The 23,577-nt window shown below is 43.5% G+C and overlaps 1 protein-coding gene across 1 annotated transcript in view; it reads left to right on the top strand.

Annotated features, from left to right (window-relative positions):
• Window positions 1-23,577, top strand: part of UBE2L3 (ubiquitin conjugating enzyme E2 L3) — a 56,324-nt gene that overhangs the window by 6,260 nt on the left and 26,487 nt on the right. Inside the window, exon 2 of the mRNA XM_077745955.1 lies at window positions 10,289-10,384. Coding sequence (XP_077602081.1) covers window positions 10,289-10,384 — 96 coding nt within the window. The remainder of the gene's footprint in view (window positions 1-10,288; window positions 10,385-23,577) is intronic.

Genomic DNA, 23,577 nt, shown 5'->3' with positions numbered 1-23,577 from the left:
CATCTTAGTTGGAGGAACTTGGGCAAGTTACTTAATCTCTGTGCCTTAGTTACTTCATCTGTGTGTGAAAGTGAAATGAGTTAATATATGTCACATGCTCCAGAGAGGGCCTAGCATATCCTAAGTGTTAGATACACATAGATTGTTATTATCGAGAGTGATCAAGACGTGTCCCAGGGCAGTGACGAGAGCAGCCTGGCAGGAGGGTAGGGGCTTAGAGATGGTGCTAAAAAGGTGGGTTGGGCCGTGCCTGGACATGACCTCACTACCCAGGCAGAGCCCATTCTTTTTCCCACCCTGCTTTCTTGCCTCCTGTTCCATAGGGTTAGCAAGAAGTTTCTTGAGGAAGCTGTGTGAATGTATGTGTCTTTGTTCAAAAATGTGTGCTTTCTCCAACAAAATTAAAAAGCTCTTCAAAATTTTGTCTTTCTGGTATCTCTGAATCTCACGCTTATATTATCTCTTTGTGTCCTGCATGTATGCGCAGTGCAGTGACCATCACTGTGTCCAAAGATGAGCCCAGGTGCTGTGGAAGACACGACACAGAAATTTGCTGAGCTGGCAGGAAGGGGTGGGAGTTTGCAGGAAATACTTTGAAGAAGTAGTTGCAGTCCCAGAAATAAACTGTTGTTTTATTCTCTTCTCTTTTAGCCCTGAAGCAGAAAGTTAAGAAAGGTTGCTTCTGGTGGCTGATCCGTTTTTTCTCCTGGCCCTCGCCACAGTCTCTTTAGATTTCCAGAGCTGAGAGGAGCCCTCTTGACAGACAAGAGGCTGAGGCTTGCAGGGGAGGGGTACCACCCACAGGCTCGCAGTGGAGCCAGGCACACTCACTGCCCAGGCCTCCCTGTTCTCAGGGTCTTGCTCCTGCTCACATGGCTGCTTTTGGTTTTTAAGGAGACAGGGTGGAGAGCAGAGGAATTCATTTCAGGTCAGGTGATGGTTTGGGTTTTTTGTTCAGTTTGTAACAATTCCAGGTCTGTATCGATTATAGTTTTCTTTTACTTCATAATCTTGTCAGATTTTGTCTCTGTTTTTTGCCAACATAGTTCCGCAGCAGGGGGAAATGCTGTTTTGACTGCCCCTGAGCCCAGTAGGCACATTTGCAAGCAAAGCAGTCAATAATGTCAAATGCAGTGCTCATGGTGGTTCTCTGTCTTTCTGAGTGGTGACGGTGCCTGACTCTATCACAGGATCAGGGAGTGGGATACGCCTCAGAAGTTGAACAGCCTCTGAGTGCTTTCCGACATGGTGTGTAAAATATCTGCTTTGCAGCAGTGTGCGCCTTGTTAAGAAAGCTCAGCGCAGGAAAGCTAACCTTGCAGAAGGAGATCTGCCACGTGTTTGACACACGCAGTCCCCATTCTGGTCACTCGTGCTAAGATGCTGGACTCACGAATGCCATGCACAACCATGTTTAGATGGAGACAGAAACATATTCCAGGACCCAGGCTGACATCCGAAGCTGACCGTGTGTGGAGCTGGCATCAGAGCCTCCTCAGCTGGGGCTTGGGCCACGCTTGCCCGGAAGTGTGTGAGTAGTGCATTCTTATAAGCTTGTGCTGAGGGTTCTCTTCAGCCATGCCCTCTTAGAATGACCTCTTGATAAGTGGCCCACCATACTGGATCAGTGTGTGGTGGTTGAGTTCAGATCTTAACTTCTGCTGTGGACTCATTTGTGTCGTCACCTTGAGCCTCAGTGTCCTGATTTCTGGAGTGGGATGATGAAACGACTTCATAGAGTTATGATAGTAGTCAAATGTATTAGTTGTGTTAATAACTAAGGGTAAAATGGTATACTGCCGACCCATGGAAGGGGTGATGTGCTGTTGTGGGTCCTGCCTCCTTTGCTAACTATTAATTGAAATAGAATCATGTTTGCAGGACTCTGAAACCTTCTCTTTAGATTTACAGTATTTTGATAAAAAATTTTTAACTTTTATTCATTTTTGAGAGAGAGAGAGAGAGAGAGAACTGTGAGCAGGGGAGGGGCAGAGAGAGAGGGAGAGACAGAATCCAAAGCAGGCTCCAGGCTCCGAGTGGTCAGCACAAAGCCCGACATGGGCCTCAAATCCACAAGCCCCTAGATCATGACCTGAGCTGAAGTTGGATGTTCAACCAACTTAGTCACCCTGTCACCCCTACAGTATTTTGAATTAAAGTCATGATGTAATGTCCTTGCCCCTGATTGCTTTGTGCGAGCATGGAAAGCACATTTCTGTCAAAATTAGTTACTTGGCTACCATCACAACAAAAAAGCAGGAAGAGGCTTTTTCAAAGAACTAATGTCCTCCTAGTTATGTAGCTGATATTTGAGAGTGATACTGCATTTAGATTTTTTTTCTTAAAAGAGCTTATTTATTTGTTTTGAGAGACAGTGTATGTGTGAGCAGTAGGAGGGGTAGAGAAAGAGAGGGAAGGAGAGAATCCCAGGCAGGCTCTACACTTAGCTCGGTGCATGACTTGGGACTTGATCTCACGATCAAGCCAATATCAAGAGTTGGACACTTGGGGCGCCTGGGTGACTCGGTTGAGTGTCCGACTTTGGCTCAGGTCATGATCTCACCTTTGGTGAGTTTGAGCCCCATGTCGGGCTCTGTGCTGACAGCTCAGAGCCTGGAGCCTGCTTCAGATTCTGTGTCTTCCTCTTTCTCGGGCCCTCCCCCGTTGGTGTTCTTTCTCTGTTTCTCTGTCTCTGTCTCTCTTTCTCTCTCAAGTAAATTAAAAAAACATTAGGGGCGCCTGGGTGGCTTAGTCGGTTAAGCGTCCAAATTTGGCTCAGGTCATGATCTCATGGTTCGTGGGTTCAAGCCCCCCATCAGGTTCTTTGCTGGCAGCTCAGAGCCTGGAGCCTGTTTCAGATTCTGTGTCTCCCTCTCTCTCTGCCCCTCCTCCACTCATGCTCTGTCTCTCTCTGTCTCAAAAATAAGTAAACTATAAAAATTTTTTTTTTTTAACATTAAAAATTTTAAAAAAGACGGGGCGCCTGGGTGGCTTAGTCGGTTAAGCGTCCAAATTTGGCTCAGGTCATGATCTCAGTCTGTGAGTTTGAGCCCTGCACTGGGCTCTATGCTGACAGCTCAGAGCCTGGAGCCTGTTTCAGTCTGTGACTCCCTCTCTCTCTGCCCCTCCTCCACTCATGCTCTGTCTCTCTCTGTCTCAAAAATAAGTAAACTAAAAAAATTTTTTTTAAATCTAGTTTTATTTCATTTTTGAGAGAGAGAGAGCACAAGCAGGAGAGGGGCAGAGAGAGGGGGAGACACAGAATTTGAAGCTCCAGTCTCTGAGCTGTCAGCATAGAGCCCAATGCAGGGCTCAAACTCACAGACTGAGATCATGACCTGAGCTGAAGTGTGATGCTCAACTGACTGAGCCACCCAGGCACCCCGTCTTGTACTTAGATTTAAGGCAGGTTTGGGTAACTTCTCCTTAGACATACAGCTCCATCTACCAGGTTTTATTTTGCCTAGACAAACCTAGAAACGTTCCTTGCACAGCATAAACAACTTAACGACCAGCTGTGAAGGGCTAGGGCACGTGCTGTATATGTTCATGCCTTTGTCATTATAAATTTTGGGAAGCTAAGCTCTGCCAGGATCCTGTTGAAGAAATAGGAGCCCCTGCATTGCCTGTTTCCAGTGGAAGCCCTCGCCACCCTCACCCACTGCTTTGTGTGGCTGAGAGACATTCTAGGTTTGTCACTGGTCCTGGACGTACCCTGTAAAGGGTCTGTGATTTGGGCCTCTCTCAACTTCAGCTTTACCATCCGTAAGATGCAGCTAATATGCCTGACTTGCCCATCTCTGAGTGTCGTGAGCTTCCAGTCCTATTCTGTGTGCTGTTTATTGTAAACACTGCAGTGTTCTCATGACAGGCTTCGCTCTGCGTCTTGCTCTTGCTTTTCACATGGTTGCTTTTGGTGTATGCCACCTGCACCAAAGGTACACACCTTCCCTAACATCTTCATTTCTGGAGATTGTCCCCAGAAATAACTGGCTCTTTCTAGAAGACTACATCTTCTCTAGCATCTCTCCATTTGTTTATTGTTGGGATTTTGAAGGTGGTGACACTAAGCTATTGCCCTCCAAAGGGGAGTGTGGTGGTGATGGGTTCTTAGCAACTCCTCTGCCTTATGTTTCTTTCCTTTTCTTTTCTCTTCTCTTTCTCTTTCTTTTTTTTCTTTTTCTGAGAGAAAGAAAGAGAGCACAAGCCCGGGAGGGACAGTGAGTGGGGGAGACACAGAATCTAAAGCAGGCTCTAGGCTCTGAGCTCTCAGCACAGAGCCCGATGCCGGGCTGGAATGCACAAACTGTGAGATCATGACCTGAGCTGAAGTCAGATGCTTAACCGACTGAGCCACCTAGGCGCCCCTTTCCCCTCCTCCCCTCCCCTCTCTGTTGATCAGATTATTTCTGAAAAAGCTTTGTGCCAACAACTATAAACATTCTTTTTTTTTTTTTTAAGTTTATTTTTGAGAGTGAGAGGAAGTACAAACGGGAGGGGCAGAGGCAGAGGGAGAGAGAGAGAATCCCAATCAACACGGGGCTTGAATCCATGAACTGTGAGATCATGACCTGAGCTCAAGTTGGATACTTAACTGACTAAGCCTAAGCATATTCATTTCTAATTTAAGACCCCATGAGTTCTGGTCATAGGCTGTCAGCAACATATCATATCTGTTCCCTGTTATGTAGAGTGTCTTGACACTGTCTTGGATTTTTAAGAACTGTGGTGATACATTATGGAAGGGGGGAATGAACCTAATGTTAATTGACTTCCTAAGAGGGGTGTTAAATGTTGTATAAAGTTTCTTGTAATTCTCAGTAGTGCCCTGTGAAGTCGCTTTTCTATTTTTCAGGTAAGATAGTAGACTTGGAGCTTCAGGTAGTATGAAGAGTGGGGTCGGGCTTTAAGCCCAGGCCTGTCTGACTCCAGGGGCCTGTGCTCTTTCTAATCCACTGACAGTTTGACAGCTGTTGAAGCAACTACTTGCCCAGTCAAAACATTGTGTTTCTCTGTATAATGTATAAATTAGTGTTGAAGAGAATGTTGGGATTGCAATATCTGATTTTTTTGTCTATAAGTGTCTTCAGAATAGAGAACAGTAAAATAAGCAATGTAAGTCATAGTAAGCATTCACATTTCATTTATTTATTTATTTTTTAAAGTTTCATTTATTTAACCTGCATACCCAGTGTGAGGCTCGAACTCACAACCTGGAGATTGAGTCACGTACTTTCCCATGTGAACCAGCCAGGTGCCCAGCATTCACTTTTTTTTTTTTTTTAAAGTGCGTAAAGATTTCTGGGTTTCTGTTATCACAAACTTGTTGCAGCTAGAAGGATTCCTTACATTGCTTCTGTGTGCCTGGCTTAGTGGGAGGTGTTAGGTCTTTTAGGAGCTTATTTCTAGTCATGGAAATGACACTGAATTAATCAGGGCTTCAGTATCTTCCTTTCTAAAAGACAGGATTGGGTGGGCATGGTAGTTCGTGAGCAGGAGTGCAGCTCACGGTCACCAGGGGATCCCCTGGCACAGGTGACCAGCCTTACCGGAGACTGCTTCTGCAGGTTTAGAATGAGGCCTCAGCACAAATCAGGGTTTCTCCCTCCACCCTCCTCCCTCTCTGCCCCATCTATCTCTCTGCATGTGGGTGTTGAACAACTCCCCCTGGGCCTTTAGGCATGCTCTCTGATTGAGAGGCTCATAACATTAGTTAACACTCCAGCCAAACTTGGCTCCCAGCTGGTTCCCAGACACATGGGGTGATTTCTTACTTCCATGTGTTCGCATACATTTCTTGTTTTCTTATTATTTTTTATAGTTTTTATTTATTTTGAGAGAGAGAGTGCATGTGGAGGAGTGGCAGAGAGAGAGAGAAAGAGTCTCAGGCAGGCTTGGTGCTGCTGCCACAGAGCCCAACATGAGGCTTGAACTCAAAAAACCGTGAGGTCATAACCTGAGTTGAAATCAAGAGTGGGATGCTTAATCTCCTGAGCCACCCAGGCACCCCCATCTGTCTGCTGTCTGGATTTCTTAAGGAGGACCACAGCTAGTTGAGAATCACTGGCTTCTGAAGGGTTCTCCATCAGTGCTGCACGAGGGTTGCCCAGGGAGATTTTGAATGGCTGCTTTTCCAGGAACCATCATAGATCTCCACAGAAGAAGAAGAAAGGAAAAAAAGACTTTGTTAACTACTTTGCTCGAACTCAGATGCGTACACTGGAGTTACGTGACCAGAGCTCACTGTGTATAGCTGTCTCCTGCTGTCCTCGCAAGGATAAGCCGAGGTTTCTGTGCAGGATGTGGAGTAGTCCACTTCTGCTGGGGCCAGGACTGTCTCCTGTTAGTGCCTGTGAACTGTTAAGCAGCAGTCTGTTTCTAGAGTGTGCCACACTCCTGCCTGGCATGGGCATCAAGCTCGCTGGGCTACAGTCTGGGCAGTGGGCTTTTCCCGTTTTGAAGAGCTGGGCAGCACACCCAGGCTCTTTCAGTTTCCCTCAATACACTGAGATCCACCTCTGGGCTCAGAAATGGACCTCATTTTGAGAAGCATTGCTGTCTTTCTCCCTTATCACTTGCTCTGGCTGGGAAGCCTGCTCTGACCTACTGGGAGAAGGAATGAGCTCACTGGCTGGTTCTGCTTTCCCTCGCACTCTTCTCTTGGTTTGTCAGTACTGGCGCCATCAGCCTGGAGCAGCTGACCCAGGACAGCTTCTTGCTCCTAGCAGAACTGAAACAAACTTTTGTGGCCTTGTTTTGTAAGCTCCTGTCGTTCTTGGCTTTGGTCTTCCTGACTCTATTCTAGAGCTGGGCCACTCACAGTTTTCCTTTGTAAGGTCCCTTTTTCCCCCATTGTTTATAATAATATCCTTTTGAATTTGAACTTAAAAAATTTTTTAAGTTTATTTATTAGAGAGAGTGCGAGCACTCGGGGGAGGGGCAGCGAAGGCAGGGAGAGAGAATCCCAAGCAGGCTCTGGCACTGTCAGCATGGACCCTGACCCAGGGCTCAAACTCACAAACTTCAAGATCATGACAGAAGTCCAGATCAAAACCGACTGAGCCACTCAGGCACCCCATGCATTTGAACTTGGAATTTACATTGATTTCTTTAAATTCCTTCTCCAGTTCTTCCACCTCAGGATTATTTATTCTCAGTTATATGGGTGCACTTTTGCTTGAGGGTTTATTAAGCCTCTTGAACTATCTTGCGTTTTCCAATCTCAGACCTTCAGATGAGCCTGTCTTTTCTTTGAATGACTGGAATCTATCATCTCAAGTTGTTCCCCTTGGTAGAGGTGTGATTGGCATTTTGGGCAGAGCAGTTCTTATCTGGAAGACCTGCTTGTGCAATGCAGGACTTTTAGCATCCTGGCCACCAATGATGCCAGTGGTTCTCAGCAGCTGGGGCTCTAGAGGATGTTGGGAAATAGGGTGGGGTGGTGTCACAATGCTTGGCATGTAATGGGCAGGGCTCGAGATGGTCAAGTATAGAGTCCTGCCTGGATGCCTACGCTGCCCAGCATTCCCTGGAGATTACAGGACTTGCTTGCTTGTTTGTTTGTCTTGGTTTGTCTCACTTCTGCCTTATAATCAGTTCTTCCTCGTTGGTTAGAATTATGCAAAGGAGGTTGCCTCTTCTGCTCTTCGGTGAGCTTAACTTGACAGCAAGTTGAGAGTTTATCTGATAACTAGTAACTGATAAACCAAGCTTTGGATTTCTATGAGCCTCCCAGCTCAGCGACATTAGCCATTAGTGTCGCCCATTCTTCTCTGGCAGGGGGTGGGAGGGATGGCATCTTCCACCACAGTTTTTGTTTCATGTATCTCTTGAAATTAGAGCATTAGTATGTGCCCTTTCTGCACCCCTGCCCATAGTATCCACTCTTTGCTCCCCTTTTTCTTGAGCAAGATGCAAGTTTTCACTGTCATATTACAGTTGAGCCTCATCTTGCTGTATTTTTGTAATTCTTTTGAAATTTATCTTGTGTTTATTACTGATACTGCCTATTATTAGTAAGTGGATTTCTCAAGCCATAGAGTATATTTACAGATTATTATTTTAAAATTAATATTCTCCTATGAAAATTGAATATAATCTCATTTGTTGACCAATTTCAAAGTTCTGTCTGAAATTGTTTTCCTACTTGTATGTGGTTTAAAACATTTCTGATAGCTTGGTAGGATTCAGCTCTTAAGTGACATACGATATCTTCTGTCTTTAGCCAGGAATCTTAACTTCAGTTGTACCAGAGATCACAAAATCAAAGTACATGGAGAGCGTTTCCCATCCCAGAGCCTTTTCTTTTCTTCCCCAAGCCCCAGCTTCCCGTCCCTGCACTGTCCTGAAAATTAAGCAAGTGAGCATGACCATGAGCTCCCGAGGCTTTTGGATCTGTGCTCTCAAGCTTACCCTCATGGAACGTATATGCTTTTTGGGGAGTGGGGCAGAGTGATAGAGTAAGATTTATTTATTCCCCATCCTGAAGGCTTCATTGTCCCCAGGGAAGCATTTCTGATGAGTCCTGGGCATTAGAAGGAGGACCAGATGGCAGTTGGCAGGTGAGTGGTCTCTCAGGTTCCATGCTGTCCTTCCTGCAGGCTCAGGAAGACAAGCCAGGCCACACTTTCCCCACTGCAGTGGCCACAAATATTGCAACCAGCTTCCTTATGGGAAGCTGACCATGGCTTAGAAGTGGAGCTCATCTCCCGGTGGCAGTGGCTCTCCTCTCACTATGTGGTTTGTTAAAAATCCCCATTTCAGACTCCACCCCACAGTTGCTGGACCAGAATTTCCAGGGCTGGGGCCTAAGCCCAGATGGTTGTGGTGGGCAGCTAGGGTTGACAAGCAGCAGCACCCTGTAGAAGAAGCGTGGTCGGGTGTGTCACCTGCCATGAAGCACCAGCACATCCCGACTGCCTGTTCTGTGCCTTCATTTGACACAAACACTGTCCTTCTCCGCCTATTCCATGCCAGGCACACCATACATCCTCCAACTTAGAACCTGTAACACGGGCTCACTTCCTACTTTCTTTGGAATTGTTTTCCCATGGAGCCTTGTAAACTGTTGCCTATGTGATGGGAATGTGGGGTGCAGAGGATCTTTTGGGCTTATTCAGAGCCTCCGGTGCCAGCGTGAGCCACAGCACCACACATGGAGGGGGTTCTCAGTTCCAAAGGGATGCGTGGACTGGACCAACAAGGGAGGAAGCCAGGGGCTGTGAGGAAGCTGTTCTGCCTGCTCAGCAGAAGAGGCTGAGCTCAGCTAGGTGGTGCTCTGGGGATGCCGAAAAGCGATGTGGAGGAGGATTTTGTACCAAGGACAAGAGGCCAGGTTGAGACATTGGAGGGATTGTGTCACTCCAGGTACCTGAGAATGAAGAATATTGGGAACATGGGCAAGCCGGAGCAGTGGGTGGCTTGGGTCAAAATGCCTGTTGACGTTGACTGAGTTGTCAGAGAAGCAGTGGTGCACAGTTGAGAAAACGAGGAGCAGGCAATTGTAGACTGAAGACTTCTTAGGCAGGGCCCTGAAGTAGTCATGGTGGTTGTGCTTTCTGGACCAAATGGCATTTGCAGCATGGACTGTTTGTATAATCATAATCCCTCATTTGCAAAGGGTTCTGTTGCATACAATGTGGTTTGGTTTCCCCTTTGTTGTGTTCAATTCTGGGTCTTGCTGCTTCTGTTTTGAAGCCGAGGAAGTGAAGGCTCGGTGAAAGGCACATGTCCCCCTCCCCACCCCAGACTGGATAGTTGATCTCTTCTCTGTGTGTCCGTGCTGAGGCAGAGTTCTGAAATTACAGCTACGGCACTGGCTAGAAAACCTGGTAGGTATGTGTTTGGTCCTAGTCCCCAGTTTCGTTTATCTTTATATCCTCAGCACCTGACTCATAGCTTAATAAATCTTGGTTGGAAGAAATCAGGTCTGTAACACCTTTCTTGTGCCCCTGTCATGTGGCTGCCCCTTGCAGGGGTCTGAGGGTGTTCAAACAAAGATCTGGTGACCAGCCCAAAGAGGAGGCAGTATGTCTGCAGAAGAGTTATTTGTCCCACCGAGTTCCATGGGGTCACCAAGGTGGGGGTTTGTCTTGGTCTGGGGCAAGGGTTGAGGGGACCACTGTTGCTCTGGGCCTCTTAACCAGACCGGGCGCAGTCTAAGTCCGCACTTTGAAATTTTATCATCGGTGGTGTTGGCACTCGGTTTAATTTGAGGGAGTCAGGAGGGATCTTTAATGTGTGGTGCTTTCCCCTGTTTGACACCCCTTTATGCTTTGTTAATCAACAGGAGCTTGAAGAAATCCGCAAATGTGGAATGAAAAACTTCCGTAACATCCAGGTTGATGAAGCTAATTTATTGACTTGGCAAGGGCTTATTGTTCCTGTGAGTATTGAACACTTCCACTTCTTATCAGATTATTCTTCAAGGTGATGTGTGTGCCGGGCTTACCTCTCTGCTCCCAAGTAGGCTCTTAGGTGAGGCAGCCAATAGACGCATAGAGGCGGGCTGTCACTTGAGGGTACAATAAGGAAGGGACCTTAACTTCGGGTTCCTGAGTAGAATCCTGTCTTTGCACTGGTTTTGTAACATTCTGGGGGGCCTGAGCTTTCTACTTCTTTGGTTATAGGCCTGGGAAAGGAGTGTGTGTTTGTGCTCCTGTCTTCCCTGCCTTCTCTCTGTCTGGTCCCATTTGTTCAGACGGGGCTGCCTTCTCCGACCTCTCTTAGGAGATGGTGGCCATTCCCATCTAGATCTTTTCTTTGCTTCTCCACCTGGTTTTGCATCTGGATATCTAACCCTCTGGACACTTGCGTTCCGGGCTTTATTCCTGGTCCCCTCCGATATGTGCCTACCATTGGTCTCAAATCCCTTTGCCTAATGGCCCACCTGGTTCCCTCAGTGTCTTGTCTGGGCCTTCTGATTCCACTGTGAACCCCACAGCTCATGCTCCCCCTGCCTTATGGACTTCTGCCTACAGATGGGCTTGGGCTCGCTCCTGGCAACGGCCTTCCCGTGGCCTTACTGTCCTCTCAGTAAAGTGTCTGCTCTTTCTCCATCCTCTCATCTCCTCGCCCCCCCAAGAGTATCCTCCTGTACTAACTCCAATTTGCAATTCCAGTTTCTCCTGCCCTCCTGGAACCACCTCACACTGAGCACATGGGCTCCCCTCTGTCCATATGCCTCGGGCTCGGCAGCCCTGGAGCCCACTTGCCTCCTGGGCCTTTGGAGCCCGTGTGGTGTCCCAGCCCCTGGTTCTGTGGCCTTGCGGCACTCACACCTGTCTTCTGCTGCTTCCTCTGCACTCTTAGACAGGGACCTTATTAATTACTTAGTCTCTAGCCTTTCTCTCATGCTGTTTCTTGGGGCCCCTGCTTCTTCCAGCATCATAGCTTACTAGGTTATTGCTGTACATGAAGGAGTCCTGTCTTTGCCTCTCTTCCTGTCCCCTCTCCAGAGACACAACATCTGTCTGTGAGGTAGCCTACTTGGACACTGTGTGCTTTCTAGTCTCCCTGGCTCCCAACTGGGACTTCTCCATGAGTGCCCCCTTCCTGTTCTTCCACCTCCACTGCCTCCTCTTTCCATCCCCACTTTCCCTGTGAGCCTCAGGCCCTTCTTCTGTGTCTGTCCCTGCCCTACCCTGTTGTACAGAATCTTTCCTTATGGGCAGAGTGACTACTTTGCCAAAGCAGTACATGGAACATGCTTACTGCAGATACTTTCTTAATGCTGGTTATGGGTCATGGCTTTTTAAAAATCCTTGCAGTTTGAGCAGTAGATAATTGGATTCCTGCTTTATTTTCGTAATCACTTGGATAACTAAGAAAAAATATGCTTTTGTAGCATTTCAGTACACACTCAAAAATTTTAAACCTGGGAGCATCCAGTCTGGCTTTGAGGATGACTCCTTTAGATTTCTCCAGGCTTGGTGATGGTGGGGCTCAGGGCACAGTATGTAGATGGTGGAGGAGCCTCTGGCTGGGAAAGTTCAGCCAGTGACCTCAGGCCTTGCCTGCTGTAGAGAACTCTTAGGTGCTAAGTGGAAGGATGGCCAGGACCATCTGACTAGTCTCTTTTCTTTCATTAAAAAAACATTTTTTTTTAATGTTTATTTTTGAGAGAGAGAGGGACAGAGTGCAAGCAGGGGAGGGGCAAAGAGAGAGAGGGAGACACAGCACAGAGCCTGACGTGCGACTCGAACCCACAAACTGCGAGATCATGACCTGAGCTGAAGTCGGACGCTTAACTGAGTCACCCAGCTGCCCTTGACCTGTCCCTTTTCTTTCTTTTTAAAAAAGTTTTTAAACATTTTATTTTTTTTGAGAGACAGAACACAAGCAGGGGAGGGGCAGAGAAAGGGAGACACAGAATCTGGAGCAAGCTCCAGACTCTGAGCTGCCAGCACAGGGCGTGATGTGGGGCTTGAACCCACAAACTGCGAGATCATGACCTGAGCTGAAGTCAGACGCTTAACTAATTGAGCCACCCAGGCGCCCCCGACCTCTCACTTTTCTAATTGAGATTTTTTATCCTACTGCTAGAAGAAGTAAAGAGTTAGTCCATGGATCTTTTGAAAGAATGATAAGAATGAATGGGATGGTTTTGAGCAGTCAGACTTGGGCAGTCTACCCTGAGATCTCAGTGGCCTCAGAGACACAGCCCAGCCTCAAGGGTAGGTGGCTGTCATCAGGGTCTGCCCAGAGTATGCCCCGAGGCCTCCCTCTGGTGTCTTGTTGGTGGAGCCTGTGGAACTAGCTGTGATCTCATAAGTCCCAAGGTGGAGACTGGCTGGTAGAATGTAGCCTGCTTGGGTCCAGACTCTGGGGAGTGTCTAGGCTCAAACTTTGCCTTCCATTTAGGGGAAGCTGGTGCCAGAGACCATAGGTCATGTCTACATTCCATTACCTCTTCCCACCACTCTCTGTGTCCTTATTTCAGTTACTGCCCAGGGCTCCTCGCTTGGTGTGAGGAGTATTTCAAGGAAGCAGTTAGGATGCTCTTGGCAACTGACCCCTCCATGGTCCTCAGTCTTACCCTACATCTGGGCCTCAGGTAGTTCTGCACCACGGTGGCTGGGTCAGCATGGGGAATCTTCTACCTAGACTCACCTGGGCCAGCTGGGGTGAAAGCAGAGTCAGGCTAATAAAGACATAGTAGTCCAGAAGCATGCTTTGACCACAGGGTCCTGGTCTTCAGGGAGCCACTTAGTAAATAGGCCCTAGCTGTAGCTCAGAGAAGGGACAGACCAGGATCCCCCAGAGAGGGAAGGTGGGAGTGAACTGGGTTTGGTGCTACCTCAAGACACTTCATTGTTGCCATGGCACTTCAGGCTTATTCCCCTTAAATGCTTATTTTTATGTAATTTTTTTTCATTTGAAATTCAGAGGTAATATCTAAGGAAGAAAAAAAATCCCATAAGCCTATCCTGAAGAAATTCAGTAAGATTTTGGGTACCTGCCCTTTAGGAACTGGAGGCATGGTGGTAGCCTTCTTGAATTTCTCACCCGATGAACATGATCACTCTTAACCATTAGCAACTCCTTGCAGCCTTTTTACATGCAAGTTTTAATGAACCATTTGATAATTTCATAATTATCACAAACTTTCATCATTTAGTCATGGCCTTGAAACTCTGTGAACGTAATTTTTGATAACTGTACAATATCCCATAATGTATTTATTCAATCGTTCCTTTAATTTTTGTCATTTGTATTGTTGTTTTTCCAGTTTTAAAATAATTTATCCTTGAAAGGGGTGTCTGGCTGGTTCAGTCCGTGGAGCGTGTAACTCTTATCTCAGAGTTGTGAGATTGAGCCCCACATTGGGTGTAGAGATTACTTAAAAAAGTTAATGAATTAAAAAAATGTTTTTTTAAGTGAAATAATTTGTCCAAGAACATCTTTATGTGAAAATCTTAGTGTGTATCTTTGTTTATTTTATTTTTTAATTTTTATTTATTTAAAAAAATTTTAGTGTTCATTTATTTTTGAGAGACAGAGGAAGACAGAACATGAACAGGGGAGGAGCAGAGAGAGGGAGACCTAAAATCCAAAGCAGGCTCCAGGCTCTGAGCTGTCAGCACAGAGCCCAATGAGGGGCTTGAAGTCAGGAACTGTGAGATCATGACCTGAGCTGAAGTCAGACGCTTAACCAGCTAAGCCACCCAGATGCCCGTTTATTTTAGATTTGATCTTAAAAATACAGTATGACCAGGAGGAGGAGGATTAATATAAGTCTGTGTATTGTCAAGTTAAAGGTTGTGCCAATTTATACTTCATGAGCACTGTCTACACCAGTGCCTGCACATGTCCTTGTCTGTCATGAAAGTTGCTGGGTGGTATTAAAGTGGGTTCTAATGGCAGTACTTCAGCACCAGGCTGTGGGGTCTGATTGCCCCAGGTGAGAATCCCAGCCCTGTCCTGACCAGTTTGGGGATCTTTAGCAAGTTAATCAGTTTGTCCCAGTACCCTCACATCTGAAAGGAGTACTTCATCTCACTGATTGTTGTAAAAGTTAAGTAAGTGCATGTGTGTGAAGTGATTAGTCTCATCCTTATTATTAAAGCCTTTGTGGGGCTGTCTGCAAAACTATTCGGCAGTTATGTAGTAAAGAGCGTGTGAAACAAGCATATAGAAAGAAATCATTGTTGCCAGTTTGATAGGTGCAAAAGTACTCAATTGGATTTGTGTCTTAGTCCCATTCAGGCTGTTATGTGACAAAATACCAGGTACCAGGTACTGGTTAGTTTATAACAACAGACAACAAAATTAAATATCTGGAAAAAAAATTGTTTTTCTGTATCTAGTTTATAACAACAGAAATTTCTCACAGTTCTGAAGACTGGGAGTTGGAGATCAGAATGCCAGTCTGGTGAGAGCTTTGTTCCTGGTCACAGACTTCCTTTGCATCCTCACTTGGCAGAAGGAGCAAGCTAGCTCTCTGGGGCCTCTTATAAGGCACTAATCCCATTCATGAGGGCTCTTCCCTAATGATCTAATCACTTCCTAAAGGCCCCACCTCCTAAGACCATCACCTTAGGCATTAGGTTTTGAATATGTGAATTTTGGGCGGGTGCCTGGGTAGCTCAGTCTCTTAAGCATCAATTTTGGCTCAGGTGATGATCTCAGCAGTTCGTGAGTTCAAGCCCTGCATTGGTCTCTGTGCTGACAGCTCAGAGCCTGGAGCCTACTTTGGATTCTGTCTCCCCTTCTCTCTGCTCCTCCCCTGCTTGTGCTCTGTCTCTCTCTCTCAAAAATAAGCAAACATTAAAAAAAAAAATTAAAAAAATATGTATGAATTTTGGAACCATACAAACATTCAGACCATAGTAATGTGCATTTTTAATTTTGTTATTGTAGTTGTAGGTCTTTCTTATTTACTGACTTTATATTTCTGTAATCTGTTATCTTTCAGAGTTTTGGTGTGCTTCTTTATTGAGTTAGTCCTTTGTTTCTGGGAAAAAATATACTGGTTTTTTTTTATTCAAGAATTCTTAAATTTGTCCTAAAATTAAAAAATTTTTTGCTTCATTTTTTAAAATTGTGGTAAAATATACAATATAAAATTTATCTTTTTGTTTATTTTGAGAGGGAGGAGAGCACAAGCGTGAGTGAGTGAGGGGCGGAGAGAGAAGGAGAGAGAATCTCTAGCAAGGATTAAGGTGCTCACTGTCAGTGCCTTCTTGGGGCCCAGTGTGGAGCTCAGTCCCATGAACCCTGAGATCATGACCTGAGCAGAAGCTCAACTGACAGTCACTGAGGCGCCCCTTCATTGTGGTTTTGATTTGCTGTTTCCTCGTGACTACGTATGTTGAACATCTTTTCATGTGCTTATTGGCTGTTGTTATATGTTCTTTGGGTAACATTTCTGTTAATTTAAGCAAGGCTTTTACCCTTTCTTTTTTTAAAGACTGAAGATTTTTAGAGCAACTTTAGCTTCACAGCAAAATTAAGAGAAGAGTATAGAGCTTTCCTACACATCTCTGGCCCCACGCATGCATTACCTCCCCCATTGTGGACATTCCCTACCAGAGTGGTTCATTTGTTAAAATTGATGAACCTACACTGACATCATCATCATCATCATCATCATCACCATAGTTTACATTAGTGTTCACTGTAGGTGCTGTATGTTTTGTGAGTCTGGGAAAATGTGTGATGGCATGTATCCGGTGTTACTGTATCTTACAGAGTATCTTCACTGCCCTGAAATCCTCTATGTTCTGCCCTTCTCCCCTCGCTACCACCTTACACCCACCCCCAGCAACCACTAATCTTTTTCTTCATCCTTTTGCCTTTTCCAGAATGTCATTTGTTTGGAATCATACAGCATGGAGTCTTTTTCAGACTGGCTTCTTTCAGTTATAGTGATGAGCAGTACATTTAAGTTTTCTCCTTGTCTTTTCATGGCTTGACAACTCCTTTTTAGCATGGAGTAATATTTCATTCTCTGGAGGGACCACAGTTTATCTATTCATCTGCTGAAGGGCATCTTGTTTGCTTCTAGGTTTTGGCAGTTATGAGTCAAGTGGCCATAAACATTTTTAGTTAGATGTTGGTCTTCTCCTTGTTTTTGAGTTGTAGGAATTCTTGATAAATTTTAGATATTAAACTATCACATACATAATTTACAAATAATTTTCTCCCATTCTGTGGACTGTCCTTTCACATTCTTTTTTTAAATTAATTTATTATATATTTTAATGCTTTTATTTATTTTTGAGAGAGAGAGAGCACAAGTGGGAGAGCGCAGAGAGAGAGGGAGACACAGAATCCAAAGCAGGCTCCGCGCTCCGGGCTCCAAGCTGTCAGTCCAGCCAGATACCGGGCTCACACCCACAAACCATGGGATTATGACCTGAGCTGAAGTTGGACACTTAACCAACTGAGCTACCCAGCCACCCCTCCTTTCACACTCTAAATAGTTTATTTTTTATTTTTTTATTTTTTGTTTTAATTTCAAGTACTAGCTGACACATTGTTACATTAATTTCAGGTTGGATAGTATTCTTTGCACAAAAGTGTTTAATTTTAATGAGGTCCATTTTGTTGATTTTTTTTGTTCCTTTGCTTTTGGGATCATATTTAAGAAACCATTGCTAAATCCAAGTCACGTAGGTCTTCCCAGTATTTTTCCCCCAAAGTTTATCTGTTTTTGAGAGAGAGAGAGCGAGAGAGTGCGCACTTGCAAATGGTGGGCGGAGGGGAAGAGATAGAGGAAGAGAGAATCCCAAACAGATCCTGAGCTATCAATGTGGAGCACAGTGTGGGATTTGAACCCACGAACTGTGAGATCATCACCTGACCTGAAACCAGGAGTTGGATACTTAACCGATTGAGTCACCCAGTTGCCCCTTCCTGGTTTTTTTTCTTTTTTTTTTTTTTTAAAGTAAGCTTTATACACATGAAGGGTTTGAACGCACAGCCCTGAGATAAAGAGCCTCATGCTTTACAAACTGAACCAGCTAGCCCCCACCCCTGTTTTCTTCTAAGAATGTTTATAGTTAAGGCTCTTAAATTATGTCTTTGACCCATATTAAGTAAATTTTTACATATGGTGTAAGGTAAGGATCCACCTTCATTATTTTGCATGTGGATATCCAATTTTTCTAGTACCATTTGTTGAAGAGACTCCTCTCGATCTTGGTCTTGGTTGGCATCTTTGCCAAAAACCAGTTAAACATACATGTGAGGGTTTATTTTTTCTTTTTTTAAAAATTTTTTTTATTTTTATTTTTTTTACAAATAGTTTATTGTCAAGTTGGTTTCCATATAACACTCAGTGCTCATCCCCACAAGTGCCCCCCTCCATGCTCATCTCCCCCTTCCCCTCCACATCCATCAGTCCTCAGTTTGTTCTCAGCATTCAAGAGAGTCTCATGATTTGCCTCCCTCCCTTCCCCAACTATTTTTCCCCTTCTTCTCCCCCATGGTCCTCCGTTAAGTTCCTCCTAATCCTCCTATACGTGCAAACATATGGTATCTGTCCTTCTCTGCCTGACTTATTTCGCTCAGCATAACACCCTCAAGTTCCATCCATGTTGCGACACATGGCCAGATTTCATTCTTTCTCATTGCCATGTAGTATTCCATGGTATAGATAAACCACATCTTCTTGATCCATTCATCTGTTGATGGACACTTAGGCTCTTTCCATGTTTTAGCTATTGTTGAGAGTGCTACTATGAACGAGGGTTTATTTTTGCTAGGCTCTCATTTCTGTTCTGTTGGTCTGTATGTCTTTTTGCCAGTCATACTGTTTTGGTTACTGTAGCTTTGTAGTAAGTTTTGAAATCAGGAAGTGTAAGTCCTCCATCCTCTAACTTTGATCTTTTGTTCCCTTTCTTTTTTTCTTTTCTTTTTTTTTAATTTAACTCTACCCCCAACATGTGGCTTGAACTCACGACCTCAGGAGTCCCATGCTTTACCAACTGAGCCAACCAGGCACCCCTTTGGTCTTCTTTTTCACGATTTTTTTTTTGGCTATTCAAGGTTCCTTGAGATCCCATATGAATTTTAGGGTGGATTTTTCCGTTTTGCAGAAATAATGCTTGGGATTTTGGTAGAGCTCACATTGAATCTTCAGATCACTTTGGGTGGTATTGTCATTAGAATATTATGTATTTTAATTCATGAACCCAGGATGTCTTTTCATATATTTAGGCCTTTAATTTCTTTCAGCAGTGTTTTATAATTTTCAGTGTGTAAGTCTTATTCCTCTGTATTATTAGCTCAGACTGCTGTAACAAAACACCATAGACTTGGTGGCTTAAGCAACAGAAATTAATTTTTTCACATTTCTAGAGACTAGATGTCCTAGATCAAGGTCTGACAGGGTTAGTTTCTGGGGAGGACTCTTCCTGGCTTGCAGATGGCTATCTACTTAACTGTGTGCTCACATGGCCTTTCCTGGATTCATGGAGAGGGAGAGCAAGGGAGCTCTTTGGTGCTCTTCTTGTAAGGTCAGTCCTCCCTGCCCCAATCTGCAGCGTCAGTTATCTGTAGTCAGCCATGGTCCCACAGCAGATGATCTTCCTTCCAACATGTGTTTAGGTCAGCAGTAGCCTAACGCGACATAATGCCTGTACCACTTACCTCACTTCATCTCATCATGTAGGCATTTTATTGTCTCACATCATCACCAAATGAAGAGTACTATACAATAAGATGTTTCGAGTGAGACCATATTCACATAACTCTTATTACAGTATATTATAATTGTTTTACTTTTTTATTGTCAGTCTTTTACTGTGCCTAATTTACAAATTAAACTTTATCATAGGTATGAGTGTATAGGAAAAAACATAGTATATATAGGGTTTGGTATTATCTGTGGTTTCAGATATCCATTGTGAGTCTTAGAAAGTATACCCTGCAAATAAAGGGGAGCTACTGTACATTAATCCTATTGGGTCAGGACTCCACCTTATGATTCCATGTAACTTTAATTGGTTGCTTACCCCAAATATAGTCACGCTGGGGGTTAGGGCTTCGGTATATGAATTTGGAGGGAACACATTCAGTCAGTAACAGCCTCCGTGGTTAAATTTGTTTTAGGTATTTTATTCTTCACAATGTTATTTTGAATGGACTTGTTCATTTCTTTTTTGGATTATTCATTGTATATAGAAATGCAACTGATATTTTCATGTTGCTTTTATATCTTGCAGTATTGTTGAGTTCATTTATTTTTTTAAAAAATTTTATTTATTTGAGAGAGCATGTGTGCACATCAGTGAGCAGGGGAGGGGCAGAGAGAGGGAGGGCAGAGAGAGAGAGCCTAAGCAGGCTCTGCATTAGGGTGAAGCAGAAGCAGGGCTTGATCCCACAAACCATGAGATCATGACCTGAGCTAAAGTCAAGAGTCAGATGCTTAACCAACTGAGCCACCTAGGTGCCCCTCATTTATTAGTTCTAATGGTGTGTGTGTGTGTTTAATCTTTAGGGTTTTCTATGTATAAGATCAGGTCCTCTCTGAATAGAGGTAGTTTTACATCTTCCATTTCAATTTGGATAGCTTTTACTTCTTTTTCTTGCCTTTTTTCCTGGCTAAAAGCACCAATACTTGTTGAATAGAAGTGGTAAAAGCAAGCATCCATGTCTTATTTCTGATTTTAGGGGAAAAACTTTCAGACTTTCACCATTGAGTATGATGTTAGCTGTAGCTTTTTTATATATAGCTTTTGTTGAGTTAGACCTAGTTTATAAAGTGTTTTTATCATGAAAGTATGTATTTTGTGAAAAGTTTTTGTCAAATGCTTTTTCTACATCACTGGAGATGATTGTGGTTTTTCCTTTATTAATGTGGTGTATTACATTGATTTTTGTGTATTTAGGCATTCTTGCATTCTCAGAATAAGTCATATATGGTCATGGTATATAATCATTTTAATATGCTACTAAATTCAGTGTGCTATGTTTTGTTGAGGATTTTGGCTCAAAATTCGTAAGATTTTGTAATTTTCTTATAGTGTCTTTGTCTGGCTTCACTGTTAGGCTGATGTTTGCCTGAGAGAATGAGTTATGAAGTGTTCGCTCCTCTTTGGAAGAGTTCTAGAAGGATCGGTGGTAATTCTTTACACATTTGGTACAATTCATCAGTAAAACCATCTGATTCAGGACTCTTTTGATGGGAGGTTTTTGGTTATTGATTCAATCTCTCTCCTTAGTCATTATAGATCTAGTTAGATTTTTTCTTCTTGATTCAGTTTTAGCAGATTGGCTCTTTCTAGGAGTTTGTCCATCTCATCTAAGTTATCTAATTTGTTGGTGTACACAATTGTTTATATTACTCTCATATAGGGGCGCCTGGGTAGCTTAGTTGGTTAAGCGTCCGACTTTTGCTTAGGTCATGATCTCGCGGTTCATGGGTTCGAGCCCCGTGTCGGTCTCTGTGCTGACTGCCAGCTCAGAGCCTGGAGCCTGTTTCAGAGTCTGTGACTCCCTCTCTCTCTGACCCTCCCCTGCTCACGCTGTCTCTCTCTCTCTCCTAGGAAAAAAAAAAAAAACATTAAAATATATTACTCATATAATTGTTATTTCCTTAAAATTGGGTGTAATGTCTCCACTTTAATTTCTGATTTTAGTAATATGAGTCTCCTCTCTTTTTCCTTAGTCTAGGCAAAGGCTTGTCAGTTTTTCATTGCTCTTTTCAAAGAACCAATTTTTGCTTTCATTTATTTTTCTCTACTGTTTTTCTCTATTGGTATTTTTTTTTATGTTTATTTAGTTTTTGAGAGAGACAAAGCGCGAGTGGCAGAGGGGCAGAGAGAGCCAGAGACACAGAATCCAAAGTAGGCTTCAGGTTCTGAGCTATCAGCACAAAGCCCAGTGTAGGACTCAAACTCATAAGATGTGAGATCATGACCTGAGTCGAAGTTAGACACTTAACTGACTGAGCCACCTAGGCACCCCTCTACTCTGTTTCATTTATCTCTTCTGTAACTGTTGTTATTTACTTCTTTCTGCTAGCTTTGGGTTTATTTGCTTTTCCTTTCCTCATTTCTTTTAAAAAAATTTTTTTTAACATGTATTCATTTTTGAGACAGAGACAGAGCATGAGTAGGGGAGGGGGCAGAGAGAGAGGGAGAAACAGAATCTGAAACAGGCTCCAGGCTCTGAGCTGACAGCACAGAGCCTGGTGTGGGGCTCGAACTCCTAGACTACAAGATCATAACCTGAGCTGAAGTTGGATGCTTAATCGATGGAGCCACTCAGGCACCCCTCCTTTCCTTATTTCTTAAGTTGTCCAGTTAGATTATTGATTTGAGATCTTTCTTGTTATTATAGCTGTAAATTTCCCTCTGAGCACTATTTTCACTGCATCCTTTAAGTTTTAATTTGTTGTGCTTTAAATTTCGTTAATCTCAAGGTATTTTCTAATTTCCCTTGTGGTTTTTTTTTTCTTTGACTCATTCTTTTTTTTTTTTCTTTTTTAAAGAATATGTTTAATTTCTGGGCACCTGGGTAGCTTAGTTGGTTGATCATCTGACCTTGGCTCAGGTCATGATCTCCTGGCTCGTTGGTTCGAGCCCCACATTGGGCTCTGCACTGATGGCCCTGAGCCTGCTTCAGATCCTCTGCTCCCCTCTCTGCCCCTCTCTCTGCTTGTGCTTTCTCTCAATAAAAAACATTCAAAAAAAAAGAAAAAAAATATATATATATGTTTAATATTCTGGGTGCCTGGGTGGCTCAGTCAATTAAGTGTCCAATTCTTGATTCAGCTTAGGTCATGATTTCACGGTTCATGAGATTGAGCCCTGCATCCAGGCTCCTTGTTCACAGTGCTGGAGCCTGCATGGGATTCTCTCTTCCTCTCTCTCTGCCCCTTCCCTGCTCATGAACAGGTATACGCTCGTGCACACACTCTCAAAATAAATAAACAAACATGTAAAGAAAAGAGTATGGGGGTACCTGGGTGGTTCAGTTGGTTAAGTGTCCAACTTTGGCTCAGGTCATGATCTTGAGGTTCATGAGTTAAAGCCTTGCATCTTGCTATGTGCCTACAGCTCAGAGCCTGGAGACTGCTTTGGATTTGGTGTCTCGTCTCTCTCTGCCCCTCCCTGATCATGCTCTGTCTTTGTCTCTCTCTCTCTGAAAAATAAACAAACATTAAAAAATAAATAAAAAAGAGTATGTTTAATTTCCACATATTTGTGAGTTTTCCAGTTTTCCTTTCATTTTTAACTTCTAGTCGCATTCCACACTGGCCAGTAAAGATACTTTGTGTGATTTCAATCTTTCAAAATTTATTTAAAGACTTATTTTGTGGCCTAACATGTGGTTTATTGTGGAAAATGTTTCAGAGGCACTTGAAGAATGTATATTCTGCTGTTATTAGATGGAGTGTTCTGTATATGTTAGGTCTAATTGGTTCTAGGACTCCCATTTCTTTGTTGATCTTCTGTGTTTTTCTGTTATTGAAAATGGGGTACTGAAATCCCCAAATATTATTTAGAACTTGTATTTCTTCCTTCACTTCTGTCAATTTTGCTTCATGTATTTTGGTTTATGTTTGTTAGTTGTGTATAGGTTTATAATTTTTCTATCCCCTTGATGGATTGAACCTTTATCAGTATATAATATCTTTTGTTATCCTTTTTACTTAAAAATCTATCTTGTCTCATAATAATATAGTCACTGTAGCTCTCTTTTGGTTATTATTATTATTATTTTTAAATTTTTAAATGTTTTATTTATTTCTAGGGGAGAGAGAGAGAGAGAGACAGCGCAAGCAGGGGAGGGTCAGAGAGAGAGGGATTCACAGAATCTGAAACAGGGTCCAGGCTCTGAGCTGGCAGTCAGCACAGAGCCCGATGCGGGGCTCGAACCCCCGAACTGTGAGATCATGACCTGAGCCGAAGTCGGATGCTTAACTGACTGAGCCACCCAGGCGCCCCTGTGTAGTTACATTTATTATTGTTCTTTCTTTTTTTCTTTTTCAGGTTGTTGGTATCATTTATTATTATGTTTTACAACTAATTGTATATCTACATGCATGAAACTTTTTAAATCCATTTTATTGAAATTTTTTATGATGAAATACTTATTAAAATAAATAATTGATAAATATACACA

The sequence above is a fragment of the Crocuta crocuta genome, unplaced genomic scaffold (assembly GCF_008692635.1).
Source record: "Crocuta crocuta isolate KB4526 unplaced genomic scaffold, BGI_CrCroc_1.0 scaffold344, whole genome shotgun sequence".
In the NCBI taxonomy this organism is placed as follows: Eukaryota; Metazoa; Chordata; class Mammalia; order Carnivora; family Hyaenidae; genus Crocuta; species Crocuta crocuta.
This window is presented reverse-complemented; position numbering and strand designations above follow the sequence as displayed.